General features: G+C 45.2%; 2 protein-coding genes across 5 annotated transcripts in view; one reads left to right on the forward strand and one right to left on the reverse strand.

Moving 5' to 3' along the window:
* The window catches only part of LOC144113949 (uncharacterized), a 49,983-nt gene extending 44,654 nt beyond the window's left edge, over positions 1–5,329 (reverse strand). For 2 of the 3 annotated variants that reach the window (XM_077647365.1, XM_077647363.1), the window contains exons 1-4: positions 5,236–5,329; positions 3,157–4,933; positions 2,416–2,619; positions 1,329–1,449 (exon numbers count right to left, since the gene is read on the reverse strand). In XM_077647365.1, coding sequence (XP_077503491.1) covers positions 1,329–1,449; positions 2,416–2,619; positions 3,157–4,862 — 2,031 coding nt within the window. In that variant the 5' untranslated portion in view covers positions 4,863–4,933; positions 5,236–5,329. Of the gene's footprint in view, positions 1–1,328; positions 1,450–2,415; positions 2,620–3,156; positions 5,106–5,235 lie in introns of those variants that run through there. The other variant, XM_077647364.1, reaches the window with a different exon arrangement.
* Positions 5,330–8,208: 2,879 nt separating this feature from the next.
* Positions 8,209–24,363, forward strand: part of LOC144113952 (uncharacterized) — a 120,111-nt gene continuing 103,956 nt past the window's right edge. The window contains exons 1-3 of one of the 2 annotated variants that reach the window (XM_077647366.1): positions 8,209–8,308; positions 16,047–16,346; positions 20,617–20,726. In XM_077647366.1, coding sequence (XP_077503492.1) covers positions 16,103–16,346; positions 20,617–20,726 — 354 coding nt within the window. In that variant the 5' untranslated portion in view covers positions 8,209–8,308; positions 16,047–16,102. Of the gene's footprint in view, positions 8,309–8,482; positions 8,601–16,046; positions 16,347–20,616; positions 20,727–24,363 lie in introns of those variants that run through there. The other variant, XM_077647367.1, reaches the window with a different exon arrangement.

Consider the following 24,363-nt stretch of genomic DNA (forward strand, 5'->3'; position numbering starts at 1 on the left):
TGTTTTTACGTTTTTAAAGGAAGCCAAGCTTTGCATACACATTAACCTTGCAATTGGCGCATGACGGCTTAAGTGCCTATTTGCCATAAAACCCAACACAACACTCTCCTTTCGATAAAAAACCTCCAAAGTTAGTAACAAAACTTTATATGCATGAAGTTTGCAAAATTTAAGAGAAATGAATAAAGTTCTAAATTGGCAAAAATAACTGGGTACGTTCTACAGCAGTCAGAAACTTGCTACAGAAACTTCAGGCACCTCCTCATAACATATTCCCATTATTCGTAACCAAAGTCCAAAATATTTTAAAATATTTGAAAACATTTTTTTGCATACAGAAATAAATGCAGATTTCCTCTCTAAAAAATATTAGGTATATCCAACATGTTGACCAGCTACCCGCTGCATGACACCTGAAAACACCCAGTTAGATAATGGCGCTATGCACAAGCTCACCCTTATCACGAATAAATTAACAGCACAGTGCCTAATTGTGTGTTTCAGTTTTTTCAGGAAGAGCAGGTACATGCCATGGACATGTGAAATGTATGGATGCAATTTGCATGCTCTCCTACCAATGATGTGCAAGTAAGCAATATAAATGTTGCCAAAGTACCCCATTTAGGACAAGGTAAAATCTTCAAAGGAAGACTGTGCATGGTAATAACAATAACCACAAATGCTTTAACCAACCACTAGCATACTGTAAAATACCGAGCAAGCGCCCACCTAAAATTAGAAGATATTCGTGAAATATTGGGGGATGGCCGCTTGTTGGGTCGAGGCGTGAAAATTCAGATTGGGCGCACAGTGGACTGGGCTCTTACTTGGTCTGATGACTGATGATTACCACCGGGGTTGCGCCTCAATACGACGCAAACGTAGAAAATGCAAGAGGAAGAATTTGGACAGTTTACTAGAGCATGAAAAACCAGGTGATTAAAGCATGGCTACTCTTCACTACTAAGCGTCGCGGAGGCACCGAACAATGGGCCCTTGATGTGTCTTTGCAGTGTTTTTGAACTTCTCCCGGACATGGGACATAATTGCATGGGCATTTGCTCGGCTTTTTAGGAAAATTCAAAACCGCAAAAAAGAGGGGGTGGGCGCTTATTCGAGGCGGATGCTCGGTATTTTATGGTAGACTTCAGGTCAGTTGCAAACAACAGAAGTGATTGATATGCAGAACTAAACACATAAGCTTCACAAAACCACAAGTCAACTGCCTGATTAGCATAAAATATTCACAACAGTGCAACATCATATATGGGCACAAATTTCTTCTAAAGACGTATCCTTAATTTGCACACGGCAGAAAAAATAATTACCTTGTGGTTTCGAAGCTGCTTTCCTGTCTTGAATCCTTTGCCACAGACATCACAGAGAAAAGGTCGCTCCTCTCCGTGAGTGCGCTTGTGCGAGTTTTCCAGCTTGCTCAGGCTGTAAGTGCTGCACCAGAAGCAACAGTTGCTCTTATGAAGGACAAAATGGCTTGCTGTGAACGCCATAACAGAATTAAACTTAAATGCACAGACTATATAATAATGCATGGCAGTTACAGTGGTACCTACCATCAATAAAAAAGTGTAACCGAGCAAGAGAGGCCCTATAGTGCTTTTCAATTAGTTTTTATAGCTTCCTGTGCTACATACTATACCTGTGCGATATCAGTGACCTTATACTATCAGGTCACAACAGAACCCATTCAAGTGAAACAGACCACTCTTTTATAAATATGCACACAATAAGCACACTTTGATGTTGATCAAAATCCTTGCACTCGTATTTTTAAACCCTCAAGGCACCAAGAAGAAAAATGTACTGTGCTTATTTAGTTGTCTCCTAGTATACTTATCTAAGCAGAAGCTAAATAAAATCATTTCTGATTCACATGTTCATTCACATTGCACGTTACTGACCTCTGTATCATTCTAATCATCGCATGTTGGCTAGGTAATGCTAGAAGGCACAAGTTTTAGGTAATATTTTCTATTCAGTCCAAGATGACACACTCTAAAGCAAAAATATTCTTAATGTCCCTTTCAAGATAATCACAACTGAGGTGTCTTTTTCACTTGGCTGGCTGAATCACCATTTGCCAGCACAACACAGGACCAGTTTGAAAAAATTGGGCAGAACTGCCACCTGCTCATAGCAAGTTGAGCTAAAGGTGGCTTATGTAATGCAAACTGGTATGACAGATGGATGAAACTAACTTTATTAGTCACAGTGAGTGGAATGAAACTTAAGTAGCTATGATTTGAGGCAGCCTTGTGAAAATCCTCTTTTTAGTAACAGCTGGTGCTCTGCACATGTGCATGCCTGACCATGGACATAAGCACACATCATATACATAGAAGACAAAACTCCAACTTGCACATATCCATGTACAGAAGTTGAAAGTTTGTGCAGTACCGGAAATCACACTGGTCGCACTGATGGAGCTCCATGTCACACAAGTGATGCCTCCAAAGGTGCCCAGTCATGGTGCGCCAGCGAAGACAAACCACTGAGCACTCAGGGCATACAAAGTCCGGTTTGTCTGCCCGATGACATCTAACATGGTATTCCAAGTTTTCCAGTTCACGGAAGCGGACATTGCAGCCCTTTCGTTCACAGCTGCAGGGGAAGAAACAAAGGAAAGGCAAATAAATGGGGTTCAAAGAATTTCAAGGCCATGAAAATACACTACAAAAAAAAACTGCATGACCAGGGATATGATAAATGAGCTCAAATGATAAAAGAGCCCCAAACACAAGCTTCATTTCATGCACCATTAAAGACTGTCATCAGCAATTATTTTTTAAACGCCCATACTTGGTAGGAAACGTTAGGTGGGACAACAAATCGACACAATCGTACCCGTCATGTTCACTTCTTACACAACAGAGGAATCAAGTCTGTCTACAATATGAGAGTGCACCATAAAAATGCACAAATTCAAAGCTACACTGACGGAAAGTCTGCAGGAAGGGCTAATGCAAAAGAAACTATATGGACATGCACATCCCAAAATACCCTTGGTGGTGCCTGTATTTTTTACATTATGGCCAAGATTACGATCTAAACATGAAAACGCCAATGCTAAGTCAATGCAATACTACACATCGCTCTATTGACAACATTATTTTCCCAAGATAGCCCGTGCCAACTTACATGAAGCTTCCCTGCTCCCTGTTGATCTTTTGCCTCCAGGCCATTTGGGAAGAGGAAACTGCGGAGCTGCTCAGATCACTGGGTGATGTCTTGCAACTATCTTCTTTCTTCTTTGGTGCTGTGCAAACAGGCTTGACAGCCTGCTTTGGAGCACCGTGAGGAAAATCATCCAGGGGTGCAGCTGTAAAATCTGGTAAAACTGGCTGCTTTGGGGCATTCTCTCCCACAGGGACAGGATCCAGCAGAGTTGCTTCTTCTGCAGGAGTGGATGCTCGCATCTGATCAGGCTGGTTTGTGTAGATCCATTCCAATCGAATCTTTTTGGACTTGGCTTGATGGGCCTGGCTTAAATGACGACAACAGTCATCGAGAGTAAAAAAGCCCCGCCGGCACTTGCCACACAGAAATCTCTTTTCTGCACGATTCGCTGGCTGCTGAGGGACCTGCTGAGTGGGTCGTCGCTGCATGGTTGAGGAAGGCTGTGTGTTACCATGACGATGAGACTCTGCATGTTTAATGACCTCACTCCTTGATTCATGAAGAAACATGCAAACCTTGCACCGATAGCAGACAACTTCTTCAACAAGGTTTACTGCAGAAAATGTTTTCTTGGCATGCCTTGGAGCAGGCTGCTCATTTTGCACATTACTTGAAAAGGAATTTGTAGTGAGGTCATTTTTCCTGCTGCAGTCCCGACTCTGAGAAGAAACAGGCTGAGGCAATTTTGCAGTAGCAGGGGCTCTAGCAGAAACAGGCCCACTAGTTGTACTTGCAGTGTCACTTATGAGGCTTGTGGCCACTTCAGCTTCATGGGAAAGTGCCTTGTGTGTGTCAGAGACATGGGGCTCATTCAATACATGCTGAACACTGGATCCATTGCTAGAGGCGATAAGCTTGGCTATATTTGAAGGGCTGCCATTTTGCCTTTGTTCTTGTACTGTCTGTACCTGTGGCAGGCTTGGAATGCTATGATTTGATTTTGCAGTACAGTACAGTGCATCGTCCAGTATACCATTTAATGAAGAGGGCTGTTCAGATGATATACTGTTATTTGGAATGTTTAAGAGTGGAATGCATGAGTATTGCTGGTAAGCTGAAGTGATACTATCTACATCTAGTGCAGCCACTGTATGATGCGCCTGTTCAATATCCATTCCAAGTGAAGACAGTGGCTCGAGAGCCGAGATGTTTGACCTTTGTATGTCACAATAGGAATATGATGCTTCAGTTTCATAACTGTGGTGCTGAGCATTCTGACCAGTGGCCTGCGTTTTAACGCAGGTGTCAATGTGATACGCTGCAGCATTCTGGGCTGTGCAGGCATGCACGTCATCAACGTGCTTCTCAGGTGGTGCAGAGACATGAGTTGTATCTGGGCCGGCTTGGCCGCTGGCCATCTGTGCCAAAAGCGTCCAGAGCTGCATGTTTCCCCTGGCCCGAAAGCCGGGTCGTAGCTCGGACACTGGCGGCAGCGCACCAGTTGACTGGGTATCGGATGTACTTGTGCCCAGCATTCCATTGGAAAGCCACGTTGGTATAGATGAAACATGGATGGTGCCATTTTGAGTGCATGCTGCAGACGTACCGCCTGAAATGATGGTTGCTGGAGATTCCAAGCGTTCGAGGCACTGCGCAATTTGTGATTCTTGACTAGACACAGATATATCGCAGTTCAAAATATCGGTGGACGACGCTCCAAAATCCATTGATACTGGAATCTGTTCAGACCCATGCAGTCAGGTCGCTTTTAAGCTTCACCTTCATGCTGCACCAGCACCTGAAAGATGAAATGGCATTTTTAACACAGCAGCCACGAAAAACATGTCAAGCCCAACATATCACTGCCATGAACTCCGCGTTAATACGTCCAGCGCGACCAAGCCAGACCAAGCTAACCAAGCAATGATTTCGCGAGAACCACGGTTTCACTGAGGCACTCAAGATCGCACACGCTTTTAGCGCTGATATTTGCGCACCTTGCTAAGAGGAGAATGCCAAGCATTAGTGAACGGGAAAAGAAAAAAAAAATGCCACAGACACGTAATATATTTTATTTACACGCAGAACAAATTTCATTACCTAAAGAGCATAGACTATCCCAATGACTGCTGAAAGAGGACAGCATGCTTCAGCTCCTTCAGCTTGTATCAGTGCCTCCTGAAGAACATGCCTGAAGCGTCTCCTCGATTTCAATGGGCCCCGAGATCGCCTCGAAATTGCGCAAACTGGCCGCTAGGCAGCGCTAAAAGATGACCCTCAATTTCGGTTTCAATGGATGGGAGACTGATGTACGGCGCCCGATCATGCTGTTTCATTCTTTTTTTTTCGAGCTTTGAGCAACAACTTTTATTTTGTTAATGACAAAAATCATGTTTTTTATTGTCTCAGAGTGCAGAAAATGCTTAATAAGTCTGAGCTGACTTCCATATAATACTGAAAGAGGATTATCAGTTTCGATTTCGAAATCTGAAAGCGTGCTATGCACGCCGTTCTATCATGCCGTTAGGACATTTTGTCTGCCGCATAATCAGTAACTTTTCGACGATTTACAACAAAAGGAACATGTTTGAAACATCCATATAGCAACAAGTGCTTGAAGGGGCTAGAAATGCAGGAAAATAAGTATTTACACTGCATGTTGCAGGGTTGTATATTGTACTGCTGCCAATGGCGAGAAATCAATTGCTACTTTGGACATGCAGAAAGGGAAAATAATCCATGAGATAGAATAAGGACTGGAGGAAGTCCAGAATTACCTGAGCTCTCAAATGTAGCCAGCCAGGTGACCCGTGGGAAAGGAGGACTGCATGGCGCTCAATAAATGGAAGCCGGAGACGTCGCGGTAGTTAACCTGCCCGGGGGGTCGTTGGCCCGCAGTGGGCACATCCCTCATATCTCATGTTTTTAGCAAGACCTACGGAACAAGAGACCTGCACACTTCGCACTGCTCCAGCGCGCACCTTCTAGTTCATGTCTTTTGCCGCTAGGGAAGGGCAGCTACGGGCGGCGCGGCGCTACAATGAAACTGTTGAGCAAGGTGGCGTCAGTTATATTACTTCAAGGATGTAATAGTTTTGTCATTTAACTACGTTTTGAGTATTCATCACTCATTGCATTAGTAAAAATGCCAGAAAGTCTCACGCATGCATGCGCGCAAACAGAATATTCACCGCTAGAATTTAAAGAAATTCATATTTGCATCGTTCATTACTATGTTTAAAAATAATAAGACAGAACAAAGTCACAGGGAGGCAGTGTGAGGAGAGAAATCATTTGTGAAAAACCAGACAATGATGATGACAAACAGGTCAACCGAGCGCCCTCAACGGCCAAAAAGTTAACGAAAGTTGGCGCACGCAGTTTCTTAAGACCCCGCCAAATGTGCAGGTCTCTAGTTCAGTAGGTCTTAGAACCAAGACCTACTGAACTAGAGACCTGCACACTTGGCACTGCTCCAGCGCGCACCTTCTAGTTCATACCTTTGCCGCTAGGAAAGGGCACGTACGGGCGGCGTGGCGCTACAATTAACCTGTTGAGCAAGATGGCGTCGGTTATTTTACTTCAAGGATGTAATAGTTTTGTCATTTGTCTAAAAACAAACAGGTCATCCGAGCGTCCTCAACGGCCAAAAAGTTAACGAACGTTGGCGCACGCAGTCCCTTAGGACCCCGCCAAGTGTGCAGGTCTCTATTGGAACATTGCGAAGCGCTCGTCTATTACAATCTTGCTGCGGAGCATTGCGAGAGATGTTTCGATCGGGTGAAGCTGATCTTGGAAGGCCCAGCCTGCGCTGTTTCTGGTCATTTTTCCGGCGAGCTTTCGCTGAACGGTACCTCCTTGAATAACGTTGACAAATGCCCCTCTTCTCTATTCTTTCCGGAAGAAACGCAGCTCACTGGGTTCCTGTGTGATGCACACGCGCACAGTGACGTTAATTGGGAGTAACACGGCAGGCCTGACTGACCGCGGATTTCTCCAAATGACAAGCACGAGCGTTAATGAAAAGACAACTGGAACAAGGGGAGTATCGGACATGGCGAGCGATTTGTGAATACTAAAATAACTTCACTTGAAGGCACAGACACGTGCGCACTTACAAGCTAGGAAAAATGGCATGCGTCGGTGCGATGAAAGCGGCGGAAATCGTTTCTTACTGCAGTTTTAAGAATCTTCGGGAAAGTGGTTTCTTGTACATTTTCGTGACTGCGTTCTTGTCTGTTATGTCAAGTGCATGGTTTGTTAGCAACGGTTTGATTAACTTCTTGCAGATATTATGCAGTAGTGCTTCCCTAGCTGTGGCCGCTATCCTGTTCTCACAGGTCAGGACAGACAAACCCGCGATTTTATATTCACACTAGTTGTGGAGCAAGCATATGTGTCCAGTGGCCTTTGAAGATGCGTTCGGTCTTTGAGCATGATATCGACGAACTTCTTGAGGCCATGTAACACTCTTCGAAGCGCTGACGTCGGGTAAAAAGAGTCCACCCCTGTCTTGGTGGGCAGTCAAACTGTCTACAGTAGCATTTCCTTGGCTGGAAATGCAAGCTACAAACTGCAGAATAATTTGATGTTGTGTTTGGCTGCCAGTTTTTTCTTCTAATTACATTGAGCCGTCTTTCCCGGAGTTCTATGTCGGCAGGAATTTCATGGAACGAAACGCCAGGCTTCTTATTTCGCTGACTGGACATACAAAACGGAAAGCAACAGCAGTGCTGTTCCACTCGCTACTTTCTCCAGCAACTGCAGTCGTCGACGCGTCACTTGTCAAACGGTAGCACTAAACACACCACACACATAATATAAGAAACAGCGCACCAGAAGGCATACTTTTTGCTGAAACGGCAGTCGCAAGAAAATTTTGTGCTGCCTGCGTGTCGTGTGCTACAGGGTTGTTTGACAGCGCCGCCATAGGGCGGACGCGCGCTCTACGGCGGGCAGAAAAACCCCTGACGCTTCAGGCATGTTCATCAGGAGGCATTGCTTGTATGAACCGAAAATATGATTGGCCTATCCAAATAAAACTTATCCAATGAAAGTCTCAGAAACAACCGCCATGTCAACGGAAACGTTGCAATTCGCCAACTTTCAGCCAATAGCGTGAAATCGAACAACAACTAACCAAGAAACAGTAATGGCGTCGGAGTCAGTGCACGTAAGTCAGAACACAAACTCTTTGCCTTTTCTTGAGGTAAAATGGAAATTGGTGGTCCGAAAATTTAGGCGTTCACCCAGACCTCCAAAATTGCATCCCGCTAGGCATTTAAATCGTTTGCTTACCCTGTACATGCGGTATGGCCATGGCGAAAAGAGTATTATACCCTCACACCACAGGCGCTTCTGAAAATAACCTCGACTCAAGACATGAAATTTCGCTTCTATGGCCGACGGACCGATGTCTGCTGCTATTTGGCTGCGTCAAGAAGCTGGTGTAATAAAATAGCTGTGTACGTGTTAGTAGGATTGGTTAGAATATTGTTGCAGTGCTGCATTATCTGCGCGCTGTCGTCTAAAAGTGCGAGTAAAACGTGACTAGGCCTAGATTATCGCCGGATCGCCATAGTTGAATGACATTTCTGCCCATTTTATTATTCCGAGCCTGTTGTTGCGGGTTTTGCTGCATTAATTGCTATTACGCCTTAATTCGCAAAATGTAGAGCTGCCATTGATTTCCTGTCTGTGTTGCGGAAATCCCTACAGTAGATTCTAACATATGCCGTGAACAGCTGTTTTGCTTTTCTTTCACCTTAATCAGGCGCCCAGCGTCATTCCTACCAGCCAGCGATCGTCGTTAAAATGTTTTTCGTTCTTTCGTCTGTATGTGAAAAAAGAATTGCTTCGACGGGTTCCGGCCAGCATTGGTGTAGTCATTTTGATGACAGTAGTCCGCTCCGTTTTGTGCGCACGTGCGAAATGTGCCTTACGTTGGGTGCCAGTCCTGCTGTAAAATTTTCATGAGCAGAAGTCGCTTCCTGCTCCGGTTGTCTCGTGTTTGATTTCTGTGAAAGTGGTGAAAACTTTATTATTGCTGGGAAACGCGCATTTCTGGAGGGTGTCAGTGGGAGGACGCTCGCAGAGACGTTGCTTTTGCGGCGTCAGCTACGGCTAGTGCTCGGTCTGCTTAACAAGAATCTTCAAATAATGTGCATATTTCGGCGTTCCCCATGTGGGACATTATTATTTGTGGCTATTAAGCCGCTTGAACGTTTATGATGCATGTGTTAACATCTCGAGGGTCGTGTGCGTGTTTTTTTCTGACAGCGCTTGGTATACGTAGCGGTCCAAACATTTCGCAGTACCAGTTGTGTACCTTGTGCATTTTTCTCCTATTTCCGTAATATTAATGAACCACTGTGCTCTTATTTTCTAAGGACTTCGATGATAAATGAAGCCAATATTTTGGGCACTGTTGCTTGTTTTGTTTTTGTCGTGAAGCAAGCCTTTGCGCGTTAGCGAGCAGTTAGGAGAGGCGTGCGTTGTCTTGTTTACAAAGGGGCGGAGTAGCAGACGGTGCGCGTGAGGAGAGTCGAAATAGCCATTGTTTCGACTTCTGTGCCTTATGTGTGCCCGGCATCTTTCGCGCATTCCTCAAAAAACACTGCCCAGCACAAGCGGCTCGCTCGCATTGCATGCAATGGTTAGGGCAGTGTGCTTTGCTGGCCCAGTGCTGGGCTTGCGTTCGCCGGCTCATTTTTGACCACGGCGACCTGTGACGAAGTGTGGGAATGCCCGCGTACAGTACTCTGGTCTCATTGTGGAAATGAATGTCGAAGGAACGGGGGGCTTATCCGAAGCAGTTTTTTGACAGTACAGTAGCAGGTGGGATTGACATCAGTAATTACCAAGATAAGTGTCAAACAATTATGGAATAGAAGACATTTAAAAGAATACCGTGCAAGAAATAAAAAGCGCAGGAGTTAAGGGTACAATGGATTAAAAAAAAAAAAAAACTCAAGAAGCGGACGAGTTCAGTCAACACCTGAAAGTCATCTGCCAACTTGCTGTCAAGGCTATTCTACTCTGCTATGGAGCAAAGAAATGAGTATTTAAAACATTCTTCCTGCTTTAAGCAATTTTTTGCCTCGTGGTGTAAGAAAGTGAAAATGGTGCACATTCGTGTGTTTTTAGCTAATTTACATCTCACACACACAAAAAAAAACGTCACACGAGCACACATTACAGGAGTAGTAGGCACTATACAAGAAAAATATGCGAACTACACAGAATTTGACACTGATGGCTCAAAAACAGCAGAATATGTCGAAAGCGCGGTTGTACAAGGAAACTGGCGAAAAATAGTAAGGCTTCCTAACTGTGCATGCATTTTTACTGCCGCATCTTATGCAGTCTCTATAGCTATAGGCAGAATTATAAATAACATTCAAAACAGCATAATCTACGCTGATTCACTTAGCGTGCTCACGGCATTACAGTGCAGAAATGCAGTCGAACCCATGACAGGAAACGTATTACACAGTGTTGAACTTAGAACACAGGGACATTATAATAAGATTATGCTGGGTGCCGAGCGATGTTGGAATATATGGTAATGAAAGAGCTCACAAATGTGCTGCACAAGCTTGCAGTCATGAAATTAAGAAAGTCAAGATACCCTATAGAGACTGCATGAAATAAATACACGGTAATCTCAAGGCTAAATGGCAGGAAACCTGGGACAGAACTAAATAACAAACTAAATTTGGTAAAGACCGTACTCGGTGAATGGAAAACCTATAGTCACCAGCAACATTTCATAGAAGTAATCTTGTTCAACCTCTGTATTGGACGTACACACCTTAAACACAACTCCCTACTAACAAAAGAAGACAAACCTATTTGTGAAAAATGCGGAGATGAAATTACAGTACACCACATCTTATTCTCATGCACAGAACTTGAATCACCGAGGAAAAAGTGTCTTTTTCCATGCTACAAAGAACACATTCCTCTTCACCCAGCATTGATTTAAGGTCAAAATGCGCTTATTGATATCTTAAGTGTTTTTAGCTTTTTAAGGGAAGCAGGTCTCCTTGAAAAAGATCTGAATTCCGACCCTGTGCCTTGCTACATATGGTGGTACACCTCAGCCACCTTCTCAGGAATGAGAAGGTGGCTGAGGTTTTTTTATTTGATGGGTTGGGAGCCTCGAGACTCTTGCCCGGGCAAGGATGGTTGCTGAGGTTACCTGACCCTCTGTAAAGCTTTCTCTAATAGCCATTTTTAAAGTTCCTTTCCTTTCTCATTACCAACAAGTATGAACTAAAGTTTTTAGGCCCCCTGTACCACTGATGGTTTTTCACGTTTGTAAAATTCAGCAGAAAACAATTTTCCTACACCTTGAGCTTGGCGCATGATAGCCTTAGATGTTTATGCGCCATTAAACCCAACACAACACAACACGCTTGCACTCAAGCGCTGTCGCATAGCTATATAAAGATCAAGTCGCAAGTGCCCATCCCTCAAAAACATCGCTATGTTAAGATTTCAGTTTATTTGTTCTGCAACGCACTGCTTCAGCGCTCTAAGCAAGCCTGCTCACATCTGTACTCACTGTCAGAGCCAATGGCTTCTACTTTGGAGCTGTCTAAGCAGTCGTTATGCTCTGAGCTTACATAAATATGATTACTACTCACCTGGAGTGAGAAAAAGATGCGTGATGGTTGATTGGTTTGGAGGGTGTGGTGTCGAGCATTCAGTCTTCCATCATGGAGGGAAATTATGTTGTTAAAGTTGTGAAACAACACAAGTTATCTGAAACACATTTTGCATATGAAACACTTTCCCCACTGACATTTTCTTAATAAGGGTGTATTACTCATTAAGATCCACCCTTTGTGCAGCCATGCGGCTGCAAAGGATAGCTGTACAGCTTACTTTTGGTTCGCATGTAGGGTTTCAAAGTCAGGCTGCAGGCAGAGATTGGTGAAATCTGTGAATGGGGACCTTAGTGGTAGCACACTAAAAATTTTGGGACCTAAGAGGGCATTGCACATAGATGGAAGTTGATGAAGATAATGGCATGCAGTGCATAGTGCGAGAGAGTGGCAGTTAAACACGAGGGGGGATTGGTTGCGGCGTTAGCATAGTGCTCTTGTGCAGTGGGCAGCAAAGCTTATCTGTTTGTGCCGCTGCGGGTTCGAAACCCAGGCACGGCGTAGTCGCGGACTTATTTATTTTATTTCTGCACGTCTAGCTGCCTCAGACACTCAGACGGAAACGGTTGTTTTCGAGATTGGAAGCCTTAGTGCTAGCACACTGAAATTCGTCCTTGCCCGTGCATGAAACCTGCAACCATTGCCTGTTCGGGCAGTTGCTGTAGTATGTAAGCTAATCAGGACAGCTAGCAAATGGGAGGGTGAGGAAGAATTGTTCAACAACTAGAAGTGGGAATTAGTCCAGTATCTTTTAGGGGACCCTACCAAGGTGGAGTAGATTTGAAATAAGGAAATAACTCATTAGCATCCATCCAAATGCAGCCATATGGCTACATATGGCTATGCTTGGATGAATACTAGTGATACTGCCTTTTTTCAAATCTACACATTGCAGGATTCCCCTAAAACACATTCGGCTGACATTTTTGAGTGCCAGACGATCATTCTTTCATGTGCTTATGTATCACCTGTAACTTCTGTGTTCTACCTCTTCCTGTCAAGTTATTGGGCTTTGAGATGGTCCTTGTTCTATTTATTCTGTTCTGCAGTTCTATAGCACCATGCTGTTCATTGTCTTGAGGCCTTACTTTGCCTTTCAGTTTGTTGTTTTGATTTTTTAGCATTGTCCACTTCTACCGAAGGCCTGGGTAGCCATGCTGGCAGTGCCTGGAAAATAAAGTAAAAAAAACATGGGCCAACCATGAACACCTATTTGTCTTGATTTCAAGGTAAAGTTTGGAAGGATGGCTAGCCAGTCAGCAGTAAACACATGGAGGCGAAGCATTGGTTTTGAATTTCGTGCATGCCTTACGTGGAAGTGCATAAAAATTATTCATGAAGTACCCAAGAATACTTTTATTAGATGCTTGCCAGCAGAGGTTGGGCTTGTACTTATTCGTTGAGTGGCAGCATATTGGATGGGTGGCAAGAGAGGACGTGGTGGTTACGGAACATCTGGAGATGCAAAGTTTTTATGGAAATCCCCCTAAGTGGGGTAGATTAGTAATAAAGGAGTAATTGCTCGATATAGCATTCACCCAATTGCGGGTCTGAACCCTGAACCAGGCCGAATTTTTCTTTTAACTATGAAGCTTCTGTGAAAGCTATGTAGCTTTCATTTGTAGTCTTATGGCTGTGCTTGAATTAATGCTAATGAGTAGTTACTCGCTTCTTACATCTTGATATAAATATGGTATCAACAACATTAAACATTCTTTTGTTGCACAACATGGTGAAGTGTAGTGGTGGCAAGCAAAGCGCTGTGAGATGTGCCAAGACACTGGGAGAGTTGCTACTGATGCTGGCATCTGCCGGATGCAGTCACAGAGTAATATTTGCAAGTTCTTTTCTTCTTTTTGGCACCAGTAGCTGTGTGGGGGACTTCCTCCTGGGTATGATGGGTATTGGCACAGCCTGTTGTAACCAAGAACTGCATTATCCACTGGCCAGTAAGAATGCTGTTCAAGAGGGTCCGGGGGTGGGAGCTTTCATGTGGTTGGGAGATTCAGTGCATTTCAATTGCTTATCCCCAACACTTGGCCTGATGCTGTTGTACATTGAACATCATGAATGGTAGCTTGAATTTGCTATATTTATTCCATATGTCAATAACCACACATGTACACTAGCAAATTTCATATGACTTGAGGGACTAAGCACCGGCCTGAAAGTGTGATGAAATCGTGGTATAAGTGGTAAAACCTTGGCTTATATTTGCAGAATCAAGCATAGTATCGCTGAATAAGTGAGGATTACTTGCACTTAAGCAGGCATAGAAAGCCAAAGTTATAACAGGAACCCTGTGTGTCAGATTTTTTAATCAACAGTGTAGCTCAACATTTGTGTAGGTAGCCGCACCACGTGACCACACATCATTGCGCACAACTGCCAGAGTCAAATACATTACAGTTTTTGTTGAAGTGTTACTTATTTTTGCCAGCATTTGTTCTAATTGTTGCATTATCTGATATGAGAAAGTTGGTAGTCAAGAGTGCAACGAAATTTTGTCTGGTCGGGCACATGGAAGCAGAGAAATGCAGTTGCTGACAAGGTCACGTAACATGAAACTTTCTATCTTCTTTGACGTGGTCTATGACTGCATTTCTTCGCTTCCAAGGAAATTGATGTTGCTATATGCTGCTGACCTGTTGATATGTAGAATGGCAGAATACAGGAAGTTTCAGTAAGGTAGCAGTGCACATCTATGTCCATACCATAGTGTTTGAAGAGGTATTATATGAGCTAAACAATCTGGCTGTGCATCACATATACAAGACATTTACTTGAGGAACAGGTAACACATTACAAAAAAAAAAAATTCAACTACTGTCTATTCATTTTTTAATTCCCCATTTCACTGCTATGCAGTTGCTATAGCTAGCTATCAAGGGCCACTATTTCCACTGTGGTCTAGGTTCATGCAAAATTCTAGACCAAGAAAATTGTTTTAAATTTCTTTTTACACTGTGTTATGAATGTAATCACAGGAATTAGCTACTTTGGATCATAAGCTTTCCAATGGGTTACAAGAAACAAGGTCCTTATTGTTCATTTGTCCATTCCTTCAAGTTGTGACAGTGTCAAAGATCAAGTTTAAACATATGTGAATATTTCAGGGTTTTAAGTCCAGAGTTATAATGTGCGATCAGGCTAGTATGTATGCTAGTGGCTTCTGTAAATGGCTAGCCTTGCAGTCTTAAAAAACTCTTAAGTGATTAGGGTACTCAGTAATGTGAATTTTTAGCACAGCTGTGGAGGTATTTGGATTTCGCGATAGAGGTAAAGAATTTGAGCTAGACATGCATGAACGTATAGTTATAGACCACTTTTTTATTTTCCACACATACCCTATCTTCATTTTGCATTCCTCTCCAGTCCGCCATTGCTGGGTCTCTTCTCGTGCGGCGCGTTTCACAGCGGCTGCCACAGACGAAGAATGGCACGTTCCTTTGCTCTCGCCATCACCACCTTCCTGTGCTCGCTCTTCCAGTTATGCTGGCAACATGAATTTTACAGCACAGCTTAAAGCTGTGCTGTAAAATTGGAATTCATCAACGCATTGACAGGAATCCTTTCATTTTTCTTCTGTTACTTTCATTCAAGTGAACAAGTTTTTCATGTGGGCATTTTTAGGCATTTTGCAGGTGCCACTACAGATCCATGAAATTGTTAGCTAACAAATTGAGGAGAAAGGGGCTGGAGCATGGCTTTTTCTTCTGGTTTTATGCAGGTTTCGGGCTGTACAGGGGCAATTTTAAAAAAATGCGAACAAAGCGGAGCCTACGCACTCCGCTGTTCATATTCCTTTTCATCACGGTTTTACTTCAGTGGTAGCAAAAAGAAACTGCAGACGACCATGAGATACATTCTAGGACAACTCTGACGTCTTTTTCTTATGATCCAGGTAAAAGTGCGATGAAAAAATTCGAGCAGCAGAGTGCATAGGTGCCGCGTTGTTCACATTTCTTTTCATCGCAATGGTACATTATGAAAATGTGCCTTTTTTTTTTTTGCACCATCTACCACCGTTTTGTTTTTAGGAGGATGCTATGCTTTATATTTGTCGTATTCTGCCTTGAAGTCATGTGCAAGGAGAAGTTGAAGATTTGACACTTTTGCATCTTGTTGTGTCCTGGTTTCTGCCATTTTGTTCAAATGCTTTCTATGAAGCTGGCGTTACCAGCTTTGCTATGGCCTTTTGGTAGAGATTTTCTTCTGCTCGCTTTGCTTTCTTTGCAGCGAGTGCCAGCTTGGGACTTCTGACCCTTCACTGTGGATGCAGACTGCGCGGGCAGATGGAGGACTTGGCTCCGCAGCTGAGCGCCATCCTTGTTGGGGAAGCCAGTGGTGATGAGTCCAGCCCACAGGGCACACTGCACCCCGGAGGCATCAGTGTCCCTGTGACCTTAGTGTTGTCAAGTGGCCTCCCTGAGCAAGCAGACGTGGAGACCCAGAGCAGTACCATGCTGAACACATTAGCACTGCACACTAGTGACGGGGCTCCACCAACAACACAGTTTTTTCTTGAACAGGGTGCCGGTAAGAGATGCAGTGTTGGCCATGAATACTTTTGGCCGCAAACATATTTGGTTCGTCAGTCTTCTGTGATGGACCATGTATCAATTTTTCACTAGAAATTGTTTCCTTACTTGTCATCAGAAATATACCTCTGTTTAAATTTTTTTTTTAAAGACTGCAAGAAAGCAGTTGCACTTATATAAAATGCCTTGCTACCCTGGTTATAGAATGTTAGATAAGCCTTCATGAAAACAAATTCATTTATAATTTTACCCTTGCATGAGATTTCACTCAACCACAGCTGTGCAGCAGTAGCACAAAACCATCAGTGCTTTTTCAGTGTGCTGCTTTTACTGAAGCAGCATTAAAAGTGAATTTGATGTGTGTTAACTTGAAATATTTCATCTTGTTAACGGTTTTGCTACAATTTTTCTTGTGAAATTTTTACTGAATATGATTGTCTAAGATTGCACAAAATTAATTTCTAGCTCCAAAATCAAGTAGTGGTAGTGATCGATCATGCTTACAGGGGCCCTGTTCCGCTGCTGTGGATCGGTGGTTAGGGCGCTTGGCTGCTGAGTCTTAAGATGCAGGCTTGATATTGTTGGCCACGTTTCGATGGAGGCGAAACTCAATGCGTTTGTGTAGCATGCAATGTCAGTGCGCATCAAAGAATTGCAGGTGGTCGAAATTGTCCTGGAGCCCTCCACTATGGCATGCCCTATTGCCATGTCGCTTTGGGACAATAGACAGTTAAACCCCGCAGGGGGGCGTCTGCAGCTTGCAGGCGTTGGTGAGTGGCGACACCACGGGTTCCCGAGCATCCGCAGGGACATCCCCACAAGGGGATGATGGTGAACAGTGCATCACCACGGACCCGAGCACCCGCGCTTAGCCGTGCGTGGCATTGCCGTGTCTGGGGAAAAGGGGATCATGGTGGTTGACCCGATGCCGAGCGTTTGGACCTTTTAAGGCTCCTCGGCGGAGGCAACACACCACTTTGGCCCCAGCTTCCAGTAGACGGCACCTCTGGCCTGACCCGACCGGAGGAAATCGGCTGTCGCCTTTTCCTATCCTCCCCTTCATTTTTCACTTTCCTATCTTCTTTCTCACAACTTTCCTGTCTCCTATTCATTTCTTAGTTTTTGTAGCGATAGCTACATTACAGTAGCATTTCGAGCCTTCAGCGTGGCGGCGCCGCCACGCTGTCACGTGGTAGGTCACGTGGTGCGGAGCAGCTGCCGGCGGCGCGGCGCCGTGGCTGATCACGTGGTTGGTCATGTGACCAAGTTACATTTGGCCAGCTGTAGCTGTTGCGTCACTCCAGGTTTAACCAGAGCTAAACCACCGCCAATTTTTTCCTTTTTCCTGGCGGCGAGGGTTAACCTTGTGTGGCCAACCACCCTGAATTGTGTCATATTTGGTTATAGCAGTGGTGCACAGCTGGCGTGGGCAGGGCTTGTTTGCAAGTTCCTGTCCCGTCCCCTATTTGGGCTCCATGGTGGGTGGCTGGCACCATGGCTGAAGAACATTTATTTTCCATGGCTGCCTCTTTACTTTCAAATGATCGCCCTCAGAAAAGGGGGCGGACCGACGTAACCTCTTAGTTCTTTAACAAAAAGAGAGCATCTTTTGCAAAATTCCACATCGGTCATAGTGAACAGAAAGAAAAACCAGCCAGACTCATATCTCCTTTCACAGTCTCGAAAGTCCTCACAGATTCCTTAGGTCCGAAGTACAAGGTGACAAAATTGGCTAGTGGAGACCTCCTGCTAGAACTTGTCGACATCACTCAAATCTCGAAACTAGCAGACCTTGAAACTTTCGGTGGCATCCCTATGTCTAACACCCCACTGGTTGCTAAACACAGTACGTGGTGTCATCTCCGACCACGACTTTTTACACTTGACAGAATAGGAAGTGCTGGAAAGACTGTCCGAACAAAATGTAACTAATGTATATGGAATAAAAATATGCAAAGAAAACAAAGAAATTCCAAAGAAACACCTGGTTCTGACTTTTGCTTCCTGCACCCTGCCCGAATCAATCCAGGTAGAGTATGCAAATATCTCCATCCGACCATATATCCCTAACCCTAGACGCTGCTTCAAATGCCAAAGGTTTGGCCACGGCTCCCAAAGCTGCTGCGGCCGCGATACATGCGCCAAATGTGCCTCCAATGATCATAAATTCGAAGACTTCGATGCTGCACCACGCTGCACAAACTGCGAAGGCGATCACGCCACTTATTCAAGGTCGTGTCCTGCATGGAAAAAAAGAAAAAGAAATTATTACCATCAAGACCAAAGAGAATGTAACATTTAAAGAGGCAAGACAGTGTTACGCAATGACTCTGAGCACATTTTCTTTCACCGCACATGCAAACTTCGGCGATGTGGTGCGTGGGTGCAGCGCACCACACCGGCCTTCGGCACCTGCCCAGCTGACATCTAGTGAGGCTGAGGCAGGGCCATCCGCGCCCCTGGCAGATGCAGGGAGAGCTGCTATGCCAGCCTCAAAAACGGGCCCGCCGGCCTCCAAGTTGGCAGCCCGCAAAGCTTCCCCCGTTCAGGAGAAGTGCACAACCCTCCTGCCCGCGGGTTCCCCGCGGAACTTCAACGCCTCCACTGAGGCGATGGATACGAGTCGGAGCTCGCCTTTGCTGCAGTGGTGGCAGAGCTCTCTTGATCGAAAAGATTGCCTTTGTCCACTTGAACAGATTTTGTTGTCATTGAAAGTTGTTGATGCTCATGCCTCATGTATTCTCATTCCTGCAATCATTGCGCACCATATTGGGTATGGCTGTAACAATTTTTTATTGACATTAAAACTTCTTGGTTATAGTATGCTGCTCCACAACACAAATGACAGACGAAGAAATGCTAGCAACAAATGACGAATGTGTGTGTTGTGTCTGCTCATGCCCTTTACATTCCAACTCCTGTCATAACCCCTGCAGTACTGCGGCGTTTATAAATGAAAGTACTGTATTTACTCACTTAATTTGTGCACCCCCAACTTTTTACCGGATTTTTGAAGAAAAAAAACATATTTTGTGCGCTCTGCTGCGCTAGACCACCAGCATGTAGTATGTGGGTGCATTCAAGGCAGGCTTGAGAAGATCGGCACTGCCTCGTCGCCATGTACGGTTGTGAAAGGTGCTAGTGGCGAGGGCACAAATTGCGCGCCTTTTACCCGGCTCGCTCGCGCTGGTGGTCACTTTCCTGGACGAACAGTTGCACGCACGCCCGAATCCAAAACTGCTGATCTGCTTGCTGTTCGGTTTGCCGCTAGTCAGCCGGGCTGCACACGAGCGCACTGTTTTATCTCCTGTTATCTCCTTTGCCTCTGACTGCTGGCTTAGCGATTGTATCATTGTGCGTTTATTGCTTTGAGCTGCGCACGCGTCGTCATGCCGTCCTTTGGGTAACTACATGACGTTGGGCGGGGTGGGGCGGGAGGGGTCTATGAGTCTTATATTTGGAGTCAACTGTTAACGCGATAGCGTTAAAGGCCCTGTTCACCAGAAAATGTGCTGTTGGTGTTGTCGGCAACGGCGTTTTGAGTGAAAAATCATGGGCGTGGCTCTAGCAGGTGGTCCCTAGAGAGCAACCTTGGAAGCAGGTGGGCCACTTAGGTCACGTGACCTTGCAGCATCATCACAACCTGCCCACAGGATAGTGAGCAAACTGCCGACCATGGCAGGTGACAGTTAAATTTATGAATGGTCGCTCGGGAAGAGCAACCTGGGCCGCACAGGGCCCACCTCTGGGAGCACCTGCCATCGCAGGGCAGTGGCGCATCACTTAACTGATCCATCACTGCTCCAGGAGGGGTATGAGGACTCTCAGGGATCTGTGAATGTAAAGTAGAGAGTGACCTTCTGCATATATGGGAATTAAGCCATTATGGCTATCGCGTCATACCCTGAAGGTGGAGATAAGTGTCCCCTCCAGTTTTATGTTGGCCAATGAGGGGTGCGAGAGGGGGGGTACATATAGGCAGTCTACAGTATATATTGCACGTTATGACCATTGTAGAGTTTCTTTAGGGCATGCCGAAAATTTTGACGTAATTTGCGCACCCCCTTTTTGAAGCTGTAATTTACAAGAAAAAAAGTATGTTAATTAAGTGAGTTAGTATGGTAAATAAAAATTGTGTTTATTCTGGAAAAGGAAGAACAAAGCTAGCAACATGCCACAGCAATGTGTTTAATTATCAACACATGCTTAATGCAGTGTTGATGCAGTGCACAACTTGTTACTCTTTCTTTGCTCCCTCTTCATTTCAGATGGCCAGACTCGCCTTAAAACTGCAGAGGGGCATATGCTAGAAGTGGACATAGACCCTGGAACCTTTGGGCTCGTTCAGGGAAACTCTGGGCTTCCTGTGCTACTCCAGGTTGTTTACTGTATATTTTTATTGCTGAATTTTTGCAGTTTTGATGAGATACACAAATGCCCGGGTTCTCCAACTTTTTTGCCTCACGGAACATCAACAACCTTCAGTATGTTCCAAGGACCCCTCTCACAATCTGTCATCACAAGTGTCACAGTCTGTCGGTGTTGCTTATGAATGGACCCTTTGTGGATATTTTACTCTTCTGTTCACTTTTGTAAGCATTTGTTTGCTTTCTTGCTTTCAGCAATAGGTTTTTCACTAAATGCTCGTCTCTTGACTCATGCTGAGACCTCTAACTCCAGGACAAAAATGCTGAAAACTAGCTGCAAGTCAAATATTCTACCACATTGCACACTCGACCTGCTGGCTTGCGCACACAATCACGAGATGGCCCTCCTGGGTTTCATTAGCTACCTGTCGTTCCCTGCTCTGGTGGCAGTGTGGCTTCAACAATTTCCACACTATTTCGTCAGATACTGGCTTTCTGGCACAGCTGGGCTTGCCAGCGGCAAAACTTAGCCCTAGCGCCGCCAACGCTATCGAATCGCATGAAAAGCACCCCGTGAGAAGCGCATTTTTTTCTGTCTTGGCTTAGCTAACTTGGCAGTGCAGCTCATGCCTTCAGTACCATGTGCACTCCAGCATATCGCCTTGTGCGCCATGCTCCGTCTCACCGGCATTTTAAGCATGCATACAGTGGTGCAACCGAATGAGCCACCGGCACCAGCGCTCCCCTCAAAACAAATGCACTGCGCCATTTTTAGCGCACAGTATTTTGCTGTGCTGCCAAGGTATGTGATGCGAATGGCCCAAAACTGAGCAAGAAGCTAAGAGCTAATGCTCTGTAATCGGTTTTAACAAACCAGGTACTGTGTCTGGTCTGCACGCTCTTGCAGTAAGTGTACTGGAAAGGTGGGACAGGCCAGTGTGGGTGCTCCTCTGGGTTCGTGCGGAAAACAGTTTGAGATGACCTATGCAAGTGTCAAGTAACACTTTCAAATAGGCGCATGATAACCCTAGTCGCTTATATGCCATTGAACACAATCGCATTTCTTCAGGTTAATTGCAATCAAAGAGGTCAACTGTTGACCATATGCTTTCACTTCGGAAGGTATTGTAGTTAAGATGGTGGCATAAATGTGGTACCGTGCTCCTGCCACACTGAAAAGAGGGAGTAGTTTGTCAGTGCCTTGAGTGTGGGTCACACCCACACCTAACATTGTAGAATGGGTAAATAGCTTCACTGCCACTGGCTAGTGCTACATGCATGTGTTATAGTCATGAGTACTAAACTGTGGGCAACCTCATCAGGTTTCGACCTCACGAGGTCAACCTCAAAATGACCTCAAACTCACCGAGTGGGGTGAGGTTGAGGCGAGGTCGGTGACAGCTCGAAATTTTTTGAGTGAGTTCAGAAAATTGAACCTCAACCTCACACGTGAGTTTGAGGTTGAGTGAGGTCGTCATTTGGTGAGGTCCAAATTTGAGTTCGAGGTTTATCGCAGTTTACATCGATGAGCGCCCCTTCCGAAGTGCGGTTCAAGTACTCTGCTGCGGTGACGCTTGGTGTTCGGTTACCCCGCTTGGAAAAACAGATGCCACAGCCCACTCCTAGCTTTTTGGGACTCCACCGTAATGTCTTTTCAGTCGCTATGCTCCCTTCTAGTTTTCTTGGAAGGAGTGTGCCCACTGTGGTGGTGGGCCTCATCTCTCCCGTTGGCATACAGGCTGCCTGAGTTCGAGCGCTTGAGCGTGAAACGCGTAACTCATGCTGAGCCGATAGCTTTAAGCGTCTGATACCGCAAACAATTATGTTTGACCCAACTAGCAGGGAGGAAGCTCCTCGGCGATCATATGGTCCAAACAAAGACTGCTTAGCACATTCATGCCTGGCATATGCTCTTACGTCACAGCTGCTGCTACGATTTCGAGTGAACAGGAACCCCGCTGTACATTACATGGCTGCTCGACAGAAACTGGAGCAACCTACATTAGCAAAGGGAAGTAATTAGGGCAGCTTTTAACACATACTGCCGCTGATTTGACAAAAAAAATGAACAAAAAGCAAGAGTGTCGCAGGTTTTCGGGTTTAAACGGAGTCTTCCCCTTCAAGTCGTGAGCTATACTTCCGTATGTTCTCATTCGATAAATGTAAATAGTAGATGTAAATATAGTTCTTTTGTCTGTGCCCGAGTAACCTATAGTGTTCTCTTCCTTGTTGTAGCTTGTAATTCCATACAGTCATGTGCCGTTCATATGGATGCTTGTGTCCCCGTCAAAGTTTCCATAGAGTGGATCGTTCATAGAAATGAATGTGAGGGAAAAACAAGCCCAATTTATTACGAAAAGAAATTGGTGATGGGAGTTTGCTTCCGTGCATACTGAGTAGAGAATTATTCAATGGAAACAAAGCTGAGCTACGTCAAGGGCTTTCTGTCGGTCACCATTGTCCTGAAGAAACTGAAGCGTTGTCTGTGGAGGCTCAGTAGCCATGGCAGCACTCTTCTATGACGAGATTTAATCCAAGCCTTTTTGTTTTTTTCATAAGTGCAGTAAATCCCTAATTGAAGGTCTTCCCGCAGCACACGCCACTTCGTTATCACATGTACTCGTTGATCTTGCGCTTCACAAAAGCATTCAGTTCCATACTTCCAAACTTCATGCTGGCTATTGCAAGGCTGCTGACTGGCTTCGTATTGCCCTTACTAGACAGCTTGCAAAGGATTTTTTACATATTCATAAACAGCCTGCTTGGTTGAGATTTAGGATGCCCTGGCCTTTCAGAAAGGGCGATAGCTAGTGCACTGACTCCGTCGAAGTGCATCAGTGGGTTGAACTGTAACAGCCCAAGATAAACCCTATATTTTTGAAAAAACAAAACAAAAACAAAGATGTCTAGGCGAGTGGTTGCATTCCTCTTTCCTCCAAGGAATTCCACAGGTTGTTTTTAGCATCGGTGGTGCCAGAGCTCCACGCCCTGGGGTGTTTGCGCCCTGATCGTTTCCCCCTCCCTGCTCGCAGCGACCTTGGCCGGACACAGACGCGCTGGGTTGACGTATCCACGAGCTCAGTACCACAAGAGCAGCGCCTAACACATTTATACCGTCTGGTTGATTTCAAAAGTGCGCCATCGACATTCTCAGTTGACCCAAGGAAAGTGCCCATCAGTCTGTTGACTGGTGATGGCTTCGCCATTGCAGTAAATTTTCTGCGTGGACACGTCGACCTCCAGAAGGCATTGCACGCGACCCCTGGAATGCACTGCACTCTGCTTTAGCAGGCCAGGAGATGGCTTAACAGCTTGCTGCCTTTGAATACCTGGTGCCCTATGCATTCTTGCCTGCCCTCCGCTTGTTGTGGCGGTGACTGGAGAACAGAACACTGGCGGAGCAACCCACAAGGAGGCGCTGCAGTTATCAGCAGGTCGGCTCAGGTCTTCTTGACGAGCCGCTGAAAGTTGCAGAGCTGCGGCTGGGCGGCAGCGGGGTGCTTTTAGGGCTCCAGATCTGTGGACAGCGTGGGTAATCAAAGCCGCTCAGGCAGTCCTGCCGCGTTGTTAATACTTATGACTTGGAGGCAGGTGCTGTCTAGCTTTTCGAAGAAATGACTATTCGGAGCGCTTCTCCTGTGTTCTGCG

The sequence above is a fragment of the Amblyomma americanum genome, chromosome 1 (genome assembly GCF_052857255.1).
Source record: "Amblyomma americanum isolate KBUSLIRL-KWMA chromosome 1, ASM5285725v1, whole genome shotgun sequence".
In the NCBI taxonomy this organism is placed as follows: Eukaryota; Metazoa; Arthropoda; class Arachnida; order Ixodida; family Ixodidae; genus Amblyomma; species Amblyomma americanum.